The 12,301-nt window shown below is 42.3% G+C and overlaps 1 protein-coding gene across 1 annotated transcript in view; it reads left to right on the top strand.

The window, feature by feature from the left end:
* Window positions 1-12,301, top strand: part of PRCP (prolylcarboxypeptidase) — a 28,905-nt gene that overhangs the window by 7,558 nt on the left and 9,046 nt on the right. Inside the window, exons 2-4 of the mRNA XM_057399036.1 lie at window positions 10,433-10,573; window positions 11,680-11,781; window positions 12,108-12,289. Of these exons, the coding sequence (XP_057255019.1) occupies window positions 10,433-10,573; window positions 11,680-11,781; window positions 12,108-12,289 (425 nt within the window). The remainder of the gene's footprint in view (window positions 1-10,432; window positions 10,574-11,679; window positions 11,782-12,107; window positions 12,290-12,301) is intronic.

Here is a 12,301-nt window from a genome sequence, read left to right as displayed (position 1 = left end):
AGGCCAGGCTGGACAGAGCCTTGGGTGACATGGTCTAGTGTGAGGTGTCCCTGCCCATGGCAAGGGGTTGGAATTGGATGATCTTAAGGTTCATTCAATCCAAAGCATTCTGTGATTCACTTCTACAGCCATTGTGCAGAGCTTATGTACAAGCTTACCCTTGTGTCAGCTTAAAGGAGAGTGATTAGGTGAAGATTATCTGGAAGAGCTTTTTGTAGAGGAATATCTGAGAATTATGTCTCCCAAAGAGGAGAGGGTTTGCTGAAAGACCTGCATGGGATGTGAGCATGCAGGGAGATATGATCCTGTGCACTAGCTTCTCCCTCTGACTGCTGATACAGAGACTTGATGATGCCTCTCCTTTCATTCCTAGTTTATTTTGCTCCCAAAGGGAGTAAGTTTTCTTGCATTGAGAGCAAAAAAAACCTTTCTAAAAAGCATGTATGAGGGGACTTATTGTGAAACAAACTAGTCAGAGGTAGCCTTAGATGGTAGTTTCCATGCAGGAACTTCCTTTCAAGACAACAGGAACAGAAAGTGATGGGCATCAGTCCCTTTGACTTCAGGAGCGTTTGAACTGAGGCCAGACTGAACTAGAGGAAGTGGGTGAAAGCAGAGCTAGCATTAACACACCATTTTGTTTATAGTTCAAAGCAGCAGCTTGCTTTGCTCCGCTGCGTGACTCCCTTAAAGTAGACTCTTCTGCAGAAGCTGCTCAGAAACGCATGCTGGTACACTGGAAGTGCTGGCTTTGCAGTAGTGCTTACTGTACAATGATACATGGCCATACAGTTTTCAGTCCTGCAAGGCACTGCTGCTGAAGGGGAATGTAGACTTCCTTCAGGCTCCTGAGCTGAGCAGGAGCTCCTGTCCTACAAGATGATGGCAAATGGCTTTTAGTAATGTCTGTGGAGTTGTGGAGTTGTTCAGAGGCTGTTCTGAACAGGGCAGTACATAACAAAATGCTCTTGCTTATTTTTCAGTGAAAAGAGAAAATGGGAATAGAAAAATCTATTGAGATGAGAAAAGTGTTGCTTTGCTATGAGAACATCTGTGATATGTCTCATTCTGGGTGCTGGTATAAAGACCCGTCATTTATCTGTGTTTGTTAGAGCTTTTCAGCCACTGGAGAACTGTTGGAATGGTTGTGACAGGAGACCTGGATGTTCCTATTGTAAAGTAGAACAATCTGTAGAGCAGCTTTTCACCCACAGGGAGTCATGGATGTTATTTCCCTGCTGGCCTTCCTATCATCCTGTCTGCTAAAGCCCTGGAGCCCTGCAAGCAGACACTTGTTCTTCAGTGCTCAGAGCTGTTGCAGGCTCACAAAGCAGCAGTTGCTAGGTGGTATTTTCACTATTGCGTAAGGCCTGGATGATTAATTGCTGCTGTAATACTTTGTTTTCTGAAATGCTCCCCCCCAGTGCTCATCAGAATGGGGGGCTATTAAATAACTGATCCACAGTGGCATGTGTAAAATCCCTGGCACCGGACCTCATGGAGGTATTCAGTGCTTTTGAATACAAACAAATTGCTACCAAGCTTTTGCCATTTTGCCTTGAATTAGAAGAATATCAATATGGATGACAGGACAGTTTTCCTATTTGCTATCACTACGTGGGTCTCTTGGATCCCCTGTCTTGAGGGATTAGCTGTAGAGAATGAACCATAAATAACAAGGATTGAACTAAAGCTGGGAGAATGATAGAACAGAGCAAATTGCTTTTTAGCTTGAAAAAGCTGAAGTAAAACAATTGCAACTTGAGTTGATCCTTTAAAAATATGTGGTAAAGTAGAAAGTTGTAGCCCTTTTTTTTGGCAGGGGTGAACAAGCTTTAAATATCTGACTGCGTCAAAATATTGCTTCGAATCTGAAATACTTTCCTTCCTCATGTCTTTGTTAGACTGAGGCAGCCTTTCAAATGAAAACCATTTTGATCAGAGAAGATAGAACCTACTTTCTGAAGCCTTTGGTTTAACAATTAGCCCCGCTCAGAACTGTAGGACACTCTCAGCAAAACTGGAATGTTTTGGTACTGTTTAACCTGTGACATGCTGAAGGTTCACGTCCAATTTTTTCCTCTCCTCTGAAGTTAATCCTCCAAATGTGATGGATTTGTAATTCGATCTGGAAAGCAGATGGAAAACATGACAGGCCTTTGCCTGTTAAGGGTCTGAGAGACCTTTCACATAGATGATTGTATCTTTGCTGGGATAGTGTGTCTTCATGCTTATTTCACCCTTGTGAGGTTAACACTCTTTAGACAATACTGGTTTGTTCCTAGGCCTTGTCCCATCCCTTGTCCTGTGGAAGAATTTCCTCAGGTCAATAATGCCTTGAATGGAAGCATCAGTGATGTGAATATTTGATATGTTTATCACATCACTGTGATGCTACTTATCACTGTAGTAGTTTGTAGCTGATTGCTTCTTGGCTCCATGCATCTCCATTGCTTGGAGAAAACAGAGTGGCAGGAAAATGGAGAGTGTGGTTAAGGAGTGTCAGCAGTAAAGCTGATCAAAGCAATTCCTGCCATCTCCTGCCTTCATCACTCATTCTCTCCTTTCTGCTGGAGCTTTGCAGCACTCAGATGAGATAGAAAATGTCAGGAGGGCCTGTGGGACATCTTGGACTGTCCTTCAACTGGAGGAATTTGAACAAGGAGTTGCATCTTTGCTGTGGCTGCTGGAGGATTTTACAACCTCAGTAAAGCCTAAATGGTGTTGATGGACTTCATTTGTGCATGATAAGCAGAATCTGGAGTTTCAGTTGCAGCACACAACTACTAATGGCTTGTGGAAGTTGAAACCGGTTTGTTTATGTTCTCATTAGCTGCTTCGGTTTCCAACATAAAAATAACACTTCATCACATACTGTTTGTTTCTGACAGGGCCTGACCTGAGTAGGCTGGTGCTTTCCTACAGCATATCCTGGAGCTGTTTAAATGTCCTTTGGTCCTTTCAAGTGCCTTGTCCAAACTGTGTGACTCAGGATGGGGGGGTAGAGTTCCTGTCTGAGGCTTTCCTTGTCAGTGATTTTAATCACTGAAGTGATAAATGAGTGCTAAAAGCAGACTTCCTTAAACAGTTGTAACCTCCCAAGGGCAGGTAACACAGTTTCTGCAGAATAAAAGCGGCAAAATACATGAAGCTGAATTCTAGTAGAAGGCCAGTATGTTCACAAGGACATAGTCACAGTAAGACATCCCTCCATTGCAAGGATCTGTTTGTTTTGGGGAGCATGTTTGTCTCAAAGCTAATTCCAACCAAGAAAAACTGGTAGCAATTGCTCTACGCTATCTCTAGTAGAATAGAATTTGGAATCAATGAATAGGTGAGACCTGTGGGTATTGTTATGTCTGGATGTTTTGTTAAAAGTGGTAAATGTAGTGACCAAAACCTCTGAATTAATGGGGAGCAAGGAAGATCACAGTGATATAGTCCACCTCTTCCAGTTTTCTTAATGTATAGGACTTTCAAGTTAGTGGGTTAAAATGATGCAAGAAGGTGCAGTTTACATCTCCCTGCTCTTCCACAGAGCATCCTGTGATAATGCATTCTGACAGACTTATGCTAATCTTCAGTCTCTGCTGTCCCTTGTGCAAGTATCAGCCTAGAAAGCAGGGAAACACCTTGTTCCTTGCATTTAAAATGGAAAAGATAAACAAAAGCTAACTTTGGTTTTCTCCTTTTGTCTTTGCTCATTTAATACAGAAGAAAAAAATGGGAGAATCTTACCAGCTGTCAGTGAAATGAAGCCTCTGTCCTGGCAGGCTGTGGTACACATAACTGTGTTGTAGGAAGAAACAAAGCAACAAGAAGAGTGTCAGAGAGGGAGTCTGTTTCCAAAACTGATTTTTATTTAGCTTTCATTTCTGGTTCTGTCTCTCTTGCTATGAAGACACAGGTAGTGTGCAAGTTTGGGGTTTTTTTAGTGGTACTTTGCTGGAATGGGCTTTATGAGCTGGAACAGGTCGCCCTGAGAAGCGGTAAATGCTCCATCCCTGGCAGTGTTCAAGGCCAGGCTGGACAGAGCCTTGGGGGGTATGGTCTAGAGTGAGGTGTCCCTGCCCATGGCTGGGGGTTGGAACTGGATGATCTTAAGGTCCTTTCCAACCCAAACCATTCTGTGATTCTATGACTATTTCATTATGTGTAATGGTAACTTGTAACAGTAGTCCCTGCCCTTATGGACTTGCAATTTACATGGAGGAAGCTAAGATTATAAGAGGAAGCAAAATCAATAGTAAGTAGGCTAGAGTTCCACAGCCTGTCAGGAGTGAAACCAGGAATAGCAACACATCAGTGGAATCCCAAAGAGGCTGGTGCCCACGCTGCTGTGCACACAGGAGGATATCCTCAGACTATCCTGTATCTTCCTGTCCTCAGGAAATAATTCAGACAGGATGAGCACTCAAAACAACTTTGAGTGTGTGGAGGGTGGAGCATGATTCTTAAAACCCCCTGGCTTGATTTCACATGGAATATCCAAGTTTGGGAATATAAAACTATTGTGTAGAGGACTGAAATTCAAGGTGTGACAGAGAGGCTTTCAGATGCTCCCAGTCTTGCCAGAAACTCAAAAACATAAAACCATCAGGAGCTGGTTTGCCACCTCTAATGACATGAAATGCTTTGATTAGAAGCTACCTTGTGAATTATAGTCTATTTCTGTAAAGACTTGGGTTTACTGTCCTACCTCTGTAATCACTAATGACCTTAAGGTGCTGCTGAGAAGGAAGTGGGTTTTAGGCCACATGTCCTGTTTTGTCTTTATACTTTGCTCATTGCCATAGTTCCTGAATACTTCCAGGAGTATATTAAGCAGGCTAACATCTGTACAGTAACATCTGTTGTGCCTTTTCTGTCTTCTCCCCAGGGAAGCTGTGTGGCAGTGGCTTGCTTTATTTTAAATGGGCTTCAAAACCAACAAAAAACATTAAAAAAAAAAAATCCTGAGATAAGTCATCTGTGAGCTCAACAAAAGCACAATACATGGCACATACAAGGTAAAGTCAAGGCAATGTGCCATGTATTCCCAGCAGAAGGCAGCACAATGGGTTCCAGTGTGGGTGTTAAGTGGACCAGTCTGGAGAAGGCTCCTAATCTTGAGCTGATGAGCTGCCCTTCACTGTAGACAGTTTCTCTGAGCTAAAGGATCAAAGCTGCTGAGCTGTGTCTTCAGTTTGGAGCTCTCTTCAGCCTTTGGATGCAGTGTCTCATGCTGCCTTCTGCCTATTTAACCCAACTCTGAGTGCAGTTCTCAGCAGCCATGCTTTGGGTAGTGGCTGCAGTCTTCCATCTGGAGCTGGCTGCTGCTTAAGCAATCTGTTGTGTGTATGTTTGTATTTTCCCCAAATGCGTTGTGAGTCTTTGAACTCAAAAGATGTGCGGGGGAAATGCAGGGTCATTCATTTTTTTGAATCAAACAAGGTTCACGAATATCTTTATACATGGAACTGAGCAACCTTTGTCTCACAGCTCTAGGTCTCCAGAGTATTCCCATCCTGCCTACCGCAGCTGACAAAACCTTCATAGGTTTGGATTGGTTTGGATTGGACCCCATCCAGCAGGGACACCTTCCACTAGAGCAGGTTGCTCCAAGCCCCTGTGTCCAACCTGGCCTTGAACACTGCCAGGGATGGGGCAGCCACAGCTTCTCTGGGCACCCTGTGCCAGTGCCTCAGCACCCTCACAGGGAACAACTTCTGCCTAAGAGCTCATCTCAGTCTCCCCTCTGTCAGTTTAAAGCCATTCCCTTTTGTCCTGTCCCTACATTCCACATTTCTTGTAGGCCCCTTTCTTGTTTCCTTTAAGCTTACACATTGTTTATTACTTTCAGTACTCCTTTACTAGTAATAGAATGACTCTTTGTGTCAGTGTTTTATGTACATCATACTTTCATTTGTAAAACATTGCTGTTGTACTTCTGCTGATGACTGTACCTTCTTCTAACCAAACTTCTGTTTACAGGACCTTAACACTTTAAGAAGTGTAACTGGTTTGGATTAGTCCTAGAATAGTTTATTTTTGGAATGGAACTTTGTATGTCATCTGGTCCAACCTCCCACTCCAAGCTGTGCCCATTTCAAAATCACATTAGGTTGCTCAGGACCTTGTACTTCCTTCTGACATCCTGGCAATAACTGTAATTATGAGTATTGTAATTAGAAAAACCTCATCTATGCTCATACGCCTTTACCATTGTTACTACTAACCAACACGTAAGGGATTATAAATGAGGAATAAACTGCTGTTTTCTTTTGTTATTGTGGTCTGCTGTAATTAAGTCTGGTTGCAAAAGTCAGTGCTGGTTTCTTACTCCTTTGCATGAGTGTGGAAGAGAAATGTTCTGGTTCATCTTTTGAATGAAATTTGACTTAAAGCTGAAAATACCTGGGTGATTTAAGTTGTAAAATGTACTTCAGGCACTTTGAGGGGTTTATTATCTGTTTGCATATGTGTTCCACAAAGGATGGTGAAAGGAAGCGCTAGTTGAGTGAGAACCAGCAGCTCCCATAGAATCACAGACTGGTTTGGATTGGAAAAGACCTTAACATCACCTAGTTCCCGCTCTACTGCCATACTCGGCGTGTGCTCTTGCAGGCTATACAGCAGCTCCCTCTGCTGTTCTTGAGCTGCAGCTTTCCTTCTGTGGCCAAACCTTTGTATTGATTCTTGCGCTTCTTCACTTTGTATGTGCTCTGACTTAGTACACTTTCAAACAGATTTTACTCTTGTGAGGAGGTATTCCTTGGACACCTCCAAAAGTGTGTTTTGATGTCCTGGATTCAAAAAATCCTTGAGTTTCTTGGCAATGACCAGCAGTTGTGACATCTCCCTCTTTCCCTGACTGCTTCGGCGCATCAGGGGCTTGTTTCTAGTCATATTGTGTGTCTTACCCTTGTAAAGACAAGTTACTACAAGCTGTGAAGCTTCATCATCTGGCAGTAAAGGAGTTCTTGCTCTTCCATTGAGTAATAGGTACTTGTGACCTTTTCTTCAGGAGAAGGTCTGGACTTGTCTGTGCTGCTTGGGGTTTTATACAGGTTTGTAGTTTGTGTTATGAATATGATGAACAGAGGCAATTCAGCTGCCATGAAGCTATCAATAGTTTACATCTTGAGGGAGAAATGGGAAAGAAGATGGCAGTGAGTGAGTCTACAGTGTGACTCAGGGTGAAGATGGAGAAGCTTGACACTGCGGTCAGTGTGGTCACTAAAACTGGCAAAGAAAAATTCCTGTACTTTTCTCTCCCTCACTATTAAGAGGCAGACTCGATAGAGAATTGTGATTTGGGGTTTGTTTTGTGGGAGTACACTGACATCCCGTCACAAGGAAACTGCATTAAATCATATCTCTATATAAATTAATATATAAAATTAATTATCACTTGGAAAGATACATTCCTATTGGAATAGTACTATCCTAACTTGCTAGCTTTCATGAAACAGGCGCAGCAAGATGGGCTTTAGAATCTGCTCTGCACAATACCCCACTGAATAAACTCAGCCTGGTGTCAAAAGAATGCTTACCTATTCAATTACTGTTTTTTTTTTCCTCCTTATGTTCCCCCTTCCATTGTATAATAGAATAATATGTTTGGGTTTTGACTATTGCATATTAAATCTGCCTGCACTGTGAGAATGCTTTGGTACATATCTTTATAGTCCGTGAGAGTTAAATGCTTTTTGTAGTCTTGCAATTGGTGCTGTGGCTTCGGACAGGAAGGTTGCAGAATCAAGTTATAAAGCTAAATGCATAGTTTAGATGTGTCCTGCCTGCCTTTTGTGGACTCATGAGCCTGTTTTTTCCTGTCTCTGGCTAGCAGTCTAACCAGGAAAGTTAAATAGGAAAAGAAACTTCTGCTCTTTACAAGCAGACCTAGAACAAAAGATGTATTAGTTGTACTTGTGATAGTGTTGGAGTTTAATAAACTGTACTGTGGTTTTGGTTGGAGGTGCCTTATCCAGTCCCTTGTCTTTAATTGTTGCAAGGTCTTATGACTGAAGAATTTCAGTTGCTGATCTTGCTCTGCCTTTCTGCATCTAATCACTCTTATGCCTGATGTAGAAAGTGAAACTAAAACTGATAACTGTGCAAATTAAAAAGAAGCAGGTGAGTTGTCAAGGTAAAACAAGCCCAGCATGTGTTGTCAGCACTTTTCAGTGACAGAGCCCTTAAATATGTGTATGAGAACATCATCACATACTTAGTAAGTAGTATATGGTCCCACTGAGCAAAACTGTGGAACATACATAAATAGTTTTTATCTGGTTGTGGAAACAGTCACTGACATAAGCTCATTCAAGGTGAAGACCTTGTCTCTTCTATCTGTCAAGGCCGTGCATGGACCTTTGGCTGTGCCAGCTGCGCTGCTAGCAGTGAGCTGCAACACTGCTCTCACTTCAGCCTGAGACTGAGTAAGCTGTGGGAGTTTGGAAGTGACACATCAGAGCAGATTGTGTTTCTGAAGTTCCTGTGCTCCCTTTGACCCAAAACAAGTATAAGTACATGGCTTGGAGTACTGGATCCTGTAGGTTGAGAGTTAGGCTTTCCTGAGCTGGGTGGAGGAACCTGCCTAGCAGTTGGGTCATCATAGAATCACAGAGCAGTTTGGGTTGGAAGATCAAGTTCCGCAGGCAGGGACACCCTCCACTAGAGCAGGTTGCTCCAAGCTCCCTCCAACCTGGCCTTGAACACTGCCAGGGATGGGGCAGCCACAGCTTCTCTGGGCACCCTGTGCCAGCGCCTCAGCACCCTCACAGGGAAGAGCTTCTGCCTAAGAGCTCATCTCAAGTCTCCCTTCTGGCAGGTTAAAGCCATTCCCTTTCGTCCTGTCCCTACAGGCCCTTGTCCAAAGCCCCTCTCCAGGTTTCTTGTAGCCCCTTTAGGCACTCTAAGGTGTCCTTGGAGCCACATCTTCTTGAGGCTGAACCAGCCCAGCTCTCTCAGCCTGGCTTCATAGCAGAGCTGCTCCAGCCCTTCAGCATCTCCATGGCCTCCTCTGAACTTGCTCCAACAGCTCCATGTCCTCCTTATGTTGTTGCCCCAGACCTGGACACAGGACTGCAGTGGGGTCTCATGAGAGCGCAGCAGAAGAGAGAATTCCCTCCCTTAGGCTGTTGTTCAGGCTCTGGGGATGCAGCCCATCACACTGTCACTACACTAACAGGTAGTGCTGGAATTTTTGTGTGTTTTACTACTTTTTAATACTTGTAGATGCCTTCAAAACAGGAAATGTGCAAAGTTGGTTCCTGGAGCATCTGAGAGATTTAGCAGAGGTGTTGATGTAAAGGCAAAAGGGTGAGCAGAGATCTTCAAGCCAGCAGATGTCAGGCTGTTACCGCCAGCAGGAAACTGGAAGGAAATGATGATACTCTGTGCTGACAGTCAGATTGGGAAGCTACAGCTCACCTTTAGCTGCTGAATAGTAGTGCTGATTTATGAATACATGGTAACTAAACAGGATAGTTCTGGACTAGTTTTATGTTTTGGTTTAGTTTTTATAGTAAAAGCCTGTGTGGGTATTTCAGGCTTTTATGCCCATGCAGGGAGTTACCTTGTAAAAGCAACCAAAACTCTCCAGTATGGATGCACACTTAGAGGAGGGGATAGTGCATACAATGCAGTGCAAACTGACCTTAACTGAAACTGAATTTCTGATGAGGGAATAAAGCTGACGCTGTGGGGTTTGGTTAGGTGCTATGTGTGGGCTTGCAGTGTTTGTAAGGCAGTGGAAAGAATTGGGGAGGGTATGTGGATTAGTGAAAATGCAAAGAGAGAAGTAGAAGCCTTCCACAAAAGTATCTGAACTAGCACACAACTACAGAGACTTAGTGTGTTTTATAATAATAATAATAATAAAACCAAAATCCTAACTTCCTACCAGGAAATCCACTTCCTAACAGGAATCTGTTTAAATTTAAACCTTATGCCAGAAGAAGGAGAGAAGGAGGTGTTGGGGTTTTTGTTTGGTTTGATTTGCTTTGGGTATTTTTATAAGTAAGGCTAGTAAGGGATTTTCCTAAGACTCAAAACATTGCAAGACAATGACTCTTTACTTGTTGATAGAGTTGTGTTACATCAGATACTTTGTGACCCTTCAGCAGATATATCTGATTGCCAAAGTATATTTAAGATAGCTCATGTTAAGTATAATGCTATGAAAAAGGCATGGATTTAGTCTTTACTGGCTGAAAATAGAATTTCTCCTTCACCACAGGCACCTGTAATTTTGACTGCTTTTCTTTGTAAAGCAGGAGAATTTTAATGTATTAGAAATAGAAATGAATTCAATGCCTTAATGATTTTTATCTTCGTAGAACTTTTTGTCTTTCTTTATTTTCTATCTGCAAAGTGACTGTCAGCACCTCCCGTGGACTCCAGGAGCATTCTCAGCTTTCTGACCCTGTTTTTTGTGTTATTACAGGTTGATCACTTTGGGTTTGATGAAGATCTTACATTCCAGCAGCGGTATCTAATAGCAGATCAGTACTGGAGGAGAGACAATGGACCAATACTATTTTATACAGGCAATGAAGGAGACATCACCTGGTTCTGCAACAATACTGTATGTAGAAAATAGGTTCTTGAATTAACAGTCTTTCTTTCCAGTGGTGGCATACTGAAAAAATAAGGAAGAACACGGTGACAGTGTCAGAATATCATTTAAAGAGGTGGTTGTAATGGTTATGGTTGTTATAGGTGGAAGAAGCTGAACAAAAGTACAGAAAGTTTTAGGGGGTTCGGGATCCTGTTCAAAGCCTATAGAAATCAAAGGGATGTACTTATATTAACTTACTGTACTTGTGTTAACTTAAGTGCAGAAAATTTACAGAGAAACATAAGATGCTCCAAGCTAAGAATGCAAAAAAATTGAACAAAATTCCACCTATCCTGGTATTTCAGAGTCCCCAAATAAAATGGGATATTTTGTTAGGGCTTTGTTCTCTATGAGAAAAATGTGAAATGAAATGAAGGGGGCTGGAAATCAAAGAGAAATGATTCTTGTTCTCTGACAAGACCTGAGAAGCTTTTACTTCCCTGACTGATACAAATACAGAATGGAGTGTGTGGGTATTTCTCACTGCTTCAAGCCAAAGTACCAGTAATGCAACAGGAGGTGGCATGTGCTGAGCTGAAAGCAACCAGGGACTGCTTACATGTTGTTCTGTCAGCAGGCAGTCTCTGTCTGACTCTTTCCATAACTGGTGTAACAAGCTGTTGTCAACAAGTAATAACAAGTTGCAGTTAGGAGTTGAAAATAAGTGTGTTGCAATGCTCTAGGTTATTGTTTACTGCCAAACAGATTGTGTTCTGTAATGTAGCCCTAACTCAAATGCATGCTCTTCTCCTGGAGTGTTTATTTCCTATGGGTTAGGCTCATGCCATAGGAGTTCTGGCCTGTGTGTACTCACAAAACAATGCTGTTTAATATTTTGCAGCATTAAAATACACATATTTTCTTTGTATGTGTCTCTGTCTCTGGGTGGAAATCAGTTTTGTGTGGTTTACTTCAGTGATACTTTAAAGCCAAATTGAACTGTCTTTTTGATTGTGTTTTGATAGTGGTACCTTTCTAATCAAAGAATAAGAGTTGGAATACACTAGACTGAAAGTAGAGACTTTGAAAATAATTGCTTTAGCTTATTTCAATGCTTGTTTTCCTCCAACCAGGGTTTTATGTGGGATGTGGCTGAGGAACTTAATGCCATGTTGGTATTTGCTGAACATAGATATTATGGCGAATCTTTGCCATTTGGGAATGAGTCTTTCAGTGTAAGTGTTGTCTTTTGTCTTCCTTAAATGGTTTTTATGCAAACATAACGCTGCCTATTGTAATTCTTACCTGTGCAATGACTGTTTACCCCAGTAAGATTCAAATGTACTAGAAGAACACAACTATTTTTGTGACTATTGATGCTAGGATATAAAGAAAAATCATTCTGAGATCTCCTGGCACTTTAAGGCACTTAATACCTGCAAAAAAAAATTCCATTTGTTATCAGGAACAGACTTGGAATTCTATACCTGCTGTGGGGGATACGAAAGCTGCTGCTGGGAATCACTCCTGTGCTGTATATAACCTGCTTTCTTTGTCTCAGGACTCCAAGCATCTGAATTACCTGACATCAGAACAAGCTCTGGCAGACTTTGCAGTACTCATTGAGTACTTAAAGACAACCATTGCAGGAGCCCGGTACAGCCCTGTCATAGCTATAGGAGGATCTTATGGAGGAATGCTTGCAGCCTGGTTTAGGATGAAGTACCCCCATGTGGTAGTCGGGTGAGTGTACTC

The sequence above is a fragment of the Pezoporus wallicus genome, unplaced genomic scaffold (assembly GCF_028554395.1).
Source record: "Pezoporus wallicus isolate ANWC-B61680 ecotype Strahan unplaced genomic scaffold, APGP_CSIRO_Pwel_v1 contig_3876, whole genome shotgun sequence".
NCBI lineage: Eukaryota > Metazoa > Chordata > Aves > Psittaciformes > Psittacidae > Pezoporus > Pezoporus wallicus.
The sequence above is the reverse complement of the archived record's forward strand: the minus strand, read 5'-3'. Positions and strand labels throughout refer to the sequence as shown.